Source organism: Rattus norvegicus, chromosome 19 (assembly GCF_036323735.1).
Source record: "Rattus norvegicus strain BN/NHsdMcwi chromosome 19, GRCr8, whole genome shotgun sequence".
NCBI classification, from domain to species: domain Eukaryota; kingdom Metazoa; phylum Chordata; class Mammalia; order Rodentia; family Muridae; genus Rattus; species Rattus norvegicus.
The window spans coordinates 40046737-40056132 of record NC_086037.1 but is presented as its reverse complement, the minus strand read 5'-3'; the positions used below and the strand labels follow the sequence as shown (position 1 = coordinate 40056132).

The 9396-nt window shown below is 49.7% G+C and overlaps 1 protein-coding gene across 1 annotated transcript; it reads right to left on the bottom strand.

The window, feature by feature from the left end:
• Nucleotides 1-2916: 2916 nt before the first annotated feature.
• On the bottom strand, nt 2917-8942 carry Best2 (bestrophin 2). The gene is made up of 9 exons (NM_001396105.1): nt 8596-8942; nt 8404-8498; nt 6958-7191; nt 6725-6879; nt 6337-6414; nt 5301-5453; nt 5136-5216; nt 4857-5011; nt 2917-3713 (listed from the first exon to the last, which is right to left on the bottom strand). Exons 1-9 carry the CDS (start codon nt 8745-8747, stop codon nt 3290-3292), a joined length of 1527 nt encoding a protein of 508 aa, NP_001383034.1. The 5' UTR covers nt 8748-8942; the 3' UTR covers nt 2917-3289.
• Nucleotides 8943-9396: the final 454 nt, after the last annotated feature.

Below are 9396 nucleotides of genomic sequence, written 5' to 3'. Positions count from 1 at the left end.
GTGAGTCCAAAGCAGTGAGTTTCTAGCCAGGCATGGTCATAAATGCCTTAAATCTCAGCATTTAGGAGGCAGAGGCAGCTGGCTATCTGAGTTCAGAACTAGCTTTGAATATGTAGCAAGTTCGAGGACAGCTGGAGCCACATCATAGCTCTATAAATGAATGAATGAATATTAGTCTTTGCTTTTTTGAGACGGTTTCTCTGTGAATCCCTGGCTATCCTGGAGTTTCTACCCTGCCTTTAACCACTTAGTTCCTGGATAAAACACACACACCTTTATGTTTATAATACGCCTCAATCAGCACCAGAGCTGGACAAATACCTACCCTCTATGCTAGTAAAATCCATCTCCTGTCAGTAATCCCAAGTTATTACTTAAAATATCTGGATTGTGTATGTTTTATATGGGTTCATTAGGATTGTAAAGTCCGGCAACACAAGAGATCTGCCTTGCTCTGCTTCTGAGTGCTGGGATTAAAGAAAGACATGTGCCACCATCACTGCTTGGAGAGATGGCTCAGTGGTTAAGAGCCCTGACTGCTCTTCTGGAGGTCCTGAGTTCAAATCCCAGCAACCACATGGTGGCTCACAACCATCTCTAATGAGATCTGATGCCCTCTTCTGGTGTGACTGAAGACAGCTACAGTGTACTCACATCCATGAAATAAATAAATCTTCAAAACAAAAACACTAAAAAGAAAGCTCTTGTTCTCTTCCCCTTTGCCCTTTCTCTTCACATTCCCCTCCAGCATGTCTCTCTCTCTCTCTCTCTCTCTCTCTCTCTCTCTCTCTCTCTCTCTCTCTCCATCTCTCTCTCTCTCTCTCTCTCTCTCTGCCTTTCTCTGCCCCTACTGCCCTCTTACCTCTCCTCCCCATGACCTGAATAAACTCTTAAGTCCAGGAAGCAGGTACCAGGCAGAGATTTGGATGGGGTCATCTAGACACCTAGGGAAGAAGAACAGCCCAGATGGGGATTATCATGTACCAAGGCCCTGAGGTGAGGTGGTTAGGGAAGGTGTCCTGCTAAGTTAAAATCAACTGAGTACTCATACAACTGAATAAAATCTTTAAAAGGAAAAGAAAAAAAAAAAGTTAAGAACACTTGGCACTCACCCAGGTTGAAATCCCAGCATCAACATGTCACCAACAGCGGCTGTAACTGTAGTTCCAGGGAATCTAATGGCCTCCTATGGCCTCCAAGGGTGACAGACATTGGGGCACGTATACACATGCAGGCAAGCACTCACAGACAAAATAAAAAATCTTGTTTTTAGTTTTAGAGGTAAGGTTTCTCTGTATGGCTCTGGCTGTCTTAGAACTCGATACGTAGACCAGGCTGGCCTCAGAGATCCACCTGCCTCTGCCTCCAGAGTCTGGGATTAAAGGAGTGCGCCATCACTGCCCCAGTAAAATAAAATCTTCTCAAAAAAACAAAACAAAACATGGGGTTGGGGATTTAGCTCAGTGGTAGAGTGCTTGCCTAGCAAGCGCAAGGCCCTGGGTTCGGTCCCCAGCTCCAAAAAAAACAAACAAACAAACAAAAAAAAAAAAACATGAAAACTGGATATAGTGGCACATACCTTTAATTCCAGGACTTAGGAGGCAGAGGCAGGTGGATCTTTGAAGTTTGGGGCTAGCCTGGTCTACACAGTAAGTTCCAGGACAGCCAGAGCTATATAGTGAGAACATTCTTGAAGGAACTAAAATAAAGTAATGGCTTGGCAGTTTAGGACACTGTCTGCTTTTCCAGAGGACTTGGGTTTGATTCCCAGCACCCACATGACAGCTCACAATTGTGTGTATCTCCAGTTCTAGGAGATCTAACATCTTCTGGCCTCAGGATGAACAACACATGCAGTACGCAGACGTAATGTGGGCAAGTGTTCATACATTAAAATAATTGTAGCTGGGCTGGAGAGATGGCTCAGTGGTTAAGAGCACCTGACTACTCTTCCAGAGGTCCTGAGTTCAATTCCCAGCAACCACATGGTGGCTCACAACCATCTGTAATGGGATCTGATGCCCTCTTCTGGTGTGTCTGAAGACAGCTACAGTGTATTTATATATAATAAATGAATAAGTCTTTAAAAAATAATAATTGCAGCTGGAGCAGCAGGTGGAAGGCAGAGGCAAGTGGGCTTCTGGTTTCTGGGCCAGCCTGGTCTACAGATTGAGTTTGAGGACAGCCAGGATACACAAAGAAACCCTGTCTCCAAGAAAAGAAAACAAGACAAACCCAAAACCAAAACCAACCAACTAAACCCAAAATAGGTACTTCTAAACGAAGTAAATAATAATAATAATAATAATAATAATAATAATAATAATAATAGATAAATAATAAATGATGATGATGACAATATAGTGCAAACAAACCTGGAGGTCTGGGGTCCAGCACAGTGACCTGGCTTAGTTAGCATGTGGGAGGCCCTGGATTGCATCCCTCAGCACCACACATACAGGATCTGGAGTACTGAGAGATTGCAGGTTTGAGGAGCAAGAGGAAAACCATTGCTTCTCGGCTACCTCATTAATGAGTGATACAGCTCATCCCAAGTGCTTATCTGACACCTTCAAGGTCAGGTCACTAGGCAGCATTCTGTCTCACCAGTGAGTAAAACCAAGGGGCTACATCACAATTTGGGGAAAGGAGTGGAGAATGACTGACTGGAACATCATCAGGAAAGTGTGGGAGGGAGGCCAGGTGTGGGTGACTCATCTTAAGGCTAGCACTCGGTAGGCAAGGGAGGTAAATGTGAGTTCGAAGAGAGCCTGCCTAGTCCATTTCAGGAAGTACAGGCCAGTCAGCTCTGCACAGTGAGGAAAAACAAAAGACCTAGAAGAATTTCCAAATCATCTGGCTAGAGACAACACATCAGTGTTAACCATTTATCGAATGCCTAGTATAAACAACTGCTTTAAAGACATAGTTTCGTTTATTTTTGTTTTCATCCTCACAAGTCATGAGATAAGCAATCACAATTCCACTGGAAGGGAAGAACACAAGGCACCAGTCAGAAGAGCCACAGAGGCCACAAGTCAGGCGGTGGTGTTTGGGAAGCAAATCCTCTTAAAGATGCTAGGGAGTGGGGTCGGGGGTCGGGGCGGGGAGAAGCAACAGCAGCTGGGAGAAAATGGACCCCTAACACCACCAGTCCTAGTGGGAGACACGGTTGGTCAAAATGAACAGGTCGGCTTTCTGTAGGCCTAGTTAGCTTGTGCAGGCCCCGGTGGTCGCCAGCATGCCCGGTGCAGGATTAGGTGTCCGTAGGGGCCCTGGTCCCAGAGTCTCAGGCCGGACTCTCTTCCTCCTCTCCAATAGGGCTGGGTAGCCAGGGTGGCGCAGGAGCCCGAGGCCCGGGAATCGACACAGCGGTAAAAGGTTCAGGAGTTGGGCCCGGGATAGGGGCAGGCGGCTCAGGACATGCGGGAGGCTCCAGCTCAGGTTCCCGCAGGCTGGGGTCGAGCAATGGATCGCCACAACCGCACTCAACGCCTCCACCATCCGCCGCGCCTGCACAGCTGCAGCTGGCTGCGGTGGAGGCCTCGGACACGCAGCTGTTCTTTCGCCGCAAGAGTGACAGGCGCCGCCCCAGCGGACCCACAGTACCCGCCCCCGCCGGCAGGAGGCGCTGCAGAAAGTCCCCGTGAGCCTCTCCCAGAGGGCCATCCACAACGTCCAGCCGCTGGAACTGCATGTCCTCTTTAGCCAGCCTACAGGACGGACAGAGGTCATCACTCGCTCCTTTGCACTAATGTATTATTTCATTTTAGTTTTCTGCCCCTCCCCCCTTCGGGCCGTCCCCTCCCACCCCCCCCTCTCACCCTACCCCCACCCCCTACCCCCGGTCCCTCGCCCCATCAGGTTTTGTTTGGGTAGCCCTGGCTGTCCTAGAACTCGCTTTGTAAACCAGACTGGCCTTGAACTTACTGAGATCTGCCTGCCTCTGCCTCCCGAGTCCTGGCCTTAGTGAGTGCCACCACCACCTGGCTACTTTTCTGGTATTTGTTTAGTTGTTGTTGTCTTATTTTTGAACAGAGGAAAGGTATATTAAGGAAAAGAGAGGAACTCCTAGGAGTACGAGAGGTTTCAAAGAAGGAACACTCCCTCTCCCTCTCCCTCCCCACCTCTCTCAGTGTTGTTTGTTCTGACAAAGCCTTACTATTTCTTACCAACCTGAAATTCACTATGTAGTTCAGACTGGCCTCAGACATGTGAGTAAATCAACCTTGCCTCTTGTCTCCCCAGTCCTGGGACTGACTACCGGTGTTTGCCGTCACATCCGGGTCTGCCAATTTATCTCTGTCTGTTTAGCGGTGTTTGAGGTGGAAACTTGGACCTCTTTCATGATAGACTAGACTCCTTTTTTTTTTTTCCCCCGGAGCTGGGGACCGAACCCAGGGCCTTGCGCTTGCTAGGCAAGCGCTCTACCACTGAGCCAAATCCCCAACCCCCTAGACCCTACTCCTTCATCCTGGCTTTTCTCTTCTTGATCCACGAAGCGGGATTCGAAGCATCTGAGATCCACCTGGCTCCAACCATCGCTATGTGTCACTCTGAAGGACCTAACCATATCTTCCGGCGCCACAACCTCAATCATGGCCCAATTGTGTCTCTAAAAGTCTTCAGCTCTGCCCCCAATCTCCAACTGATGACCAGTTCCCACCTCAGTCATGCCCGAACTTGATCCGGTTGCTTAGCCAAACTCCTGATTCCCTCAGTTCTTAGCATGCTCCACCTTTCCAGGCAAAATTGCCTAGCTTGATTACTGGGATCCCCTTCCCCTCATTAACCCACAGACCATAGACCTTTCTAGGCCTACAGAGCCCTAAACCACACCCACCCCGCTAACTCACGCTATATCAAAGGTGGAACCCTGGAAGGAGGGTTGCTGAAGCAGGAAAGCGGTGGCCGCGGTGTAGGGCGCTCGAGCTTCCGCTGCATCCCAGTATAGATCTTTTTCCAACATGGCCAAGTCGTCATACATCTCATCTACCGCTAGCATGGACACCTGGGGATGCGGACAGGCAGGCAGAGTGGGTAGAGCCCTCACGGTGCGTGATCAAAGAGTGACGGGCGTTTAGGGTCGGGCCTAGGAGAGTCTGGGATCATCTTAGAAAACTGGAGACGCTGACCTGGAAGTTGCGGTCAATAAGAAAGTTGGTCTCGAAGTCGTCGTCGTCCTCTCCGAAAGGGTTAATAAGCTGCTCTGCTACCTGAGTTGAGAGAAGGGAGGTTGGTGGAGCTGGGAGAATCTTTCGAATCCCACTCTTCCGTTCCTGCCTCAGGGCCCCACCCACCTTAAGCCAGCCAGCGTAGAAGAAGAACTGCAGCAAGGTGAAGATCGGAATGCATAGGTCCAGGGTGTGGTCTTTGTAGCCCTGTGCAGGGTCTAGGAACTGACGGCCGATGAGGCAAGCCAAGAAGTAGCTGTACACTGCGATAGTGACTACCTAAGCGCCAGACAAATGGAAACCAGATCACTCCTAGCCCCCCACCCCTTCCCGTGAGCCTCAGGGAGTCACAGGAAAATCAGGACCAGCACGAACATCAGGATGATTGAGTTGTGACTGATTTTCAGATCTTACACTTAAAAAAAAATATTATTACTTAAAAAAATTATTATTATTAAGAAACTATCTCTCTGGTCCGGAGAGATGGCTCAGTGGTTAAGGGCACTGAATGCTCTTCCAGAGGTCCTGAGTTCAATTCCCAGCAACCACATGGTGGCTCACAACCATCTGTAATGGGATCTGATGCCTTCTTCTTCTTCTTCTTCTTCTTCTTCTTCTTCTTCTTCTTCTTCTTCTTCTTCTTCTTCTTCTTCTTCTTCTTCTTCTTCTTCTTCTCTTTCTTTTTTTCGGAGCTGGGGACCGAACCCAGGGCCTTGTGCTTGCTAGGCAAGCACTCTACCACTGAGCTAAATCCCCAACCCCCTGATGCCCTCTTCTTGTGTGTCTGAAAACAACTATTGTGTACTTAAATAAATAAAATAAACAAATCTTTTTTACTTTAAATTTTTTTTCTTTTTTTTTTTTTTTCGGAGCTGGGGACCGAACCCAGGGCCTTGCGCTTGCTAGGCAAGCACTCTACCACTGAGCTAAATCCCCAACCCTTAAAATTTTTTTTGCTTTAATTTTTTTTCAGAAATCTTTTTTTAAAAAAGAAAGAAACTATCTCTCTAGCCTGGTTTCAAACTCTGGATTCTTTTACCTCAGTTTCCTGAATGCAGGGAGTTAGTACAGATGTGTGTACCTCCATGAACAGACCTCCATTTTCCCTTAAGAGGAATAGGGCCTCCTAGGTTGACTATAAATGGAAGCATGGAGAAGTTACCTGGGTGTAGACGAGGGGTATGCTAATCCAGTCGTAGTGAAACAGCATCCCGCACTTGCTCCGGAACACATTCAGCTCCTGTGGGTAGATGCAGGCCATGTACGGGGTTGAACGCTGAACTTGTGTGAAGATTAAGTATAGGGTACCCCGATGGAGAAGGGGGTCGTATATTATGAATTATCCTGGCGCTGCAGGGTATTAGTGCTGATGTACACATGGGTGGGGTTATTACGCACGACAGAGCTGCCCGCATGGCAATAAATGCACTTGGTAAGGGTGTTTGGAATACTGCTTCACGAGGGAAGTGAGAGGGGAGGTCAGCCACCGTCGACCCACTCCAAAGTGCACATTTTTTGTTCTTCTAATAATGACTTCCTCTCAGGCTCACCTCTAGCAGCAATTTAAGGGCACTGTTATCACGGATACGCCCCTCTCGTCGCGCCTGCGCTGCCAAGCTGGAGAACCACACGCAGGGCACCCAGTACTTGTTGTAGGACGAGTTCAAGTTCTCGAACTTCTTGCGCTCCTCTCGGGTCATAAATCCTGGAGTGGGGAGGGTGATCCAAGGTTGCTCTCACTGCTTTCCTGTCTGGCCCTGCCATCCTCTGGCCAGAGACTCACCAGCCTCGACCACGTGGTCTATGGTGGGAAACCGTTTGAAGACTGCTGTGCTAACAGAACGAAGGATCAGCACCGCGGAGAGCCCTGCGTAGCGCATGAGCGTGCGCCGGTAGAGGCGGCCCCGATCGTCGCGCCCATGCACGGTGCCGGCCACTATGCACATAAGTGCGTCTGGCAGGGGCATGCATAGGTACTGGTTCCACCAGCGATGCACCACCAGAGTCACGTAGAAGCCTGGGGACAAGCCGGAGATGGAAACTCAGCAAGGATGCAGCGGCCAAAAACTTGGGAACCCAAGCCACAGAACCGGTATGATACAGGGTTTGCATCAGGGACTTGGAAAAGGCTGGTCACCCTGACCACACAATCTGGTCTGAGAATGTGGGGATCTAGCCCTGAAACCAAAGAGACTGGAGCAAGTTGAGGTACCCTGAGGTGGGGAATTGTGGTCCTAATATAGACATGGAAACCCAGGGGCCACGAAGGTACATTCCCCTGACCCCACTGGTGTGCAAAGGTGGAATGTACACTAGGGACAGCTAGGTAGATTTACCACGGCAGCCACACGTAATCCCTGAAACTTAAAAAATAGGAGTTTGAGACTGCTGTGATGGCACATGACTTTAATCTCAGCATTTGGGAGACAGAGAGAGGCAGGTGGATCTCTGAGTTTGAAGCCAGCCTGGTCTACAGAGTGAGTTCCAGGACAGTCAGGGCGCGCGCGCGCGCGCGCGCGCGCGCGCGCGCGCGAGAGAGAGAGAGAGAGAGAGAGAGAGAGAGAGAGAAGGGGGAGGGGGAGGGGGAAGGAGAGGAAGAGGAAGATGGAGAGGGAGAGGGAGAGGGGGAGGGGGAGAGGGAGGGGGAGAGATTTTAGTTCTCAGCCTGGTTTACATAGGGAGTTTCAGGCCAACCAAAGCTACATAGTGAGAAACCTTGTCCCAAACAAAAACACACAAAAAGATAAAGAAACACACCCCCCCAACAAAAGAAAACCCAAGCCCACACAAAGAGTTTGGCCCTCTGTGAGAGGGAGAGCTGGACAGGTTGGTCTTCCCATCCATGTGATGCAAAGGATGTGAAGTTTCTGTGGGGCTCGGGACCAGGCTGGATTTGAATGGAATAATATTTATTTCCCAGAGGGAGGGCGCTTAGAATGTGTGCGATTGGAAGATAGTAACCTGACGCGCACACAATTTGTAATAAGTCTGTGGATGCTCCCAAGGGGACACCTCAGAAGGTATCTTAACCAAGTGATATCCAGTGTCTCAGGATGTAGGAACATATGGTCATCTTCTGGGTGTAGATTCGGAAGTAGGAAGCTCTGGAGGTTAGATATGAGTGATGTGTCTGTCTTAGAGGAGTAGGGATGGGGGTCTCCAAGAAGCATGGATGGAAGACAGATTTCTTCCTTAGTAGGAATGGGATTTTCAGGGGGCACGACCTCACCAAGTACAAACGAGACGGGGATGAGGCTGGCGTACTGGTCGCAGTATATGACAAGCTTCTCGAAGTAGCGCTTCTGCTCTTCTGCCAGTAAGAAGCTGCGGGGTAGGGAATGCAGGAGTTACAGTTCTCCCCTCCACTCCCATTCCCTTTCTCAGGACTCAGATCCCCAGCCCAAACTCCAGGTCTTCTCACCGATAGGCGGCGCTTAGTGCCATGTAGAGTCCCAGGAAACACAGCAGCTCTCGCCACAGGAGCTTGTAGATGCTTCCGCGCCACAACAGCAGCAGCTGCGAGAAGCCACCGAAGCGGGCATTCGCCACTCGGGCTGTGTAGGTGACGGTCATCGTTGCACCTGGCCAGTGTGGCCAGTGGAGAAGGGGTTAGCCTGAGTCCGGGCCTGTGAGCCAAGGGAAAAAGCTGGGAGGGGCTGATCCTGGAAATTTCAGTTGAAGGTGGAGGTGCCCGGCAGACAGAGCACCAGGTGATATCTCAGGACCCTGTCTCAGGACCCTGGCGATTAGTTGCCCTAGAGCGGTCCCTATCCACGTCCTGTTACTACCCCTACCCCACCCCCCAATTCCCCGTGTCTTGGCTCTCTCTCGAGTTCCCTTCTCTCAGTCTTGCTCTGTCTTCTTCCTCTAGACTACTGGCCCAAGCCTCTTTGACTTTTACTTAGGTCTTTCACTTCCTAAACCTTTGGCCGAATCCAGTCACTTTTTTTTTTTTCTTTTTCTTTTTTTCCGGGGCTGAGGACCGAACCCAGGGCCTTGCACTTGCTAGGCAAGCGCTCTACCACTGAGCTAAATCCCCAACCCCATCCAGTCACTTTTTGACTTAACTCTCCCACACCCCCTATCCTTTTCACCTGCACAACACTCAATCTTCTTGAGCTAGCTCCTGAGTCTTCAGTTTCTAATTCTCAGAGTTCAACATCCCCCACATACTCATTTCCCACTCTTCCAAGTTGCGTTTTCTCTCTGTCCTCTCTTGAGA

Coding starts and splice junctions, on each gene's coding strand:
- Best2 (NM_001396105.1), bottom strand. CDS start 8,747: ATGACCGTCACCTACACAGCCCGAGTGGCGAATGCCCGCTTCGGTGGC. Junction 5,454..6,336: donor TACCCCTCGTCTACACCCAG/GTAACTTCTCCA, acceptor TCTGGCGCTTAG/GTAGTCACTATCGCAGTGTA. Junction 5,217..5,300: donor TCTACGCTGGCTGGCTTAAG/GTGGGTGGGGCC, acceptor CTCTCAACTCAG/GTAGCAGAGCAGCTTATTAA.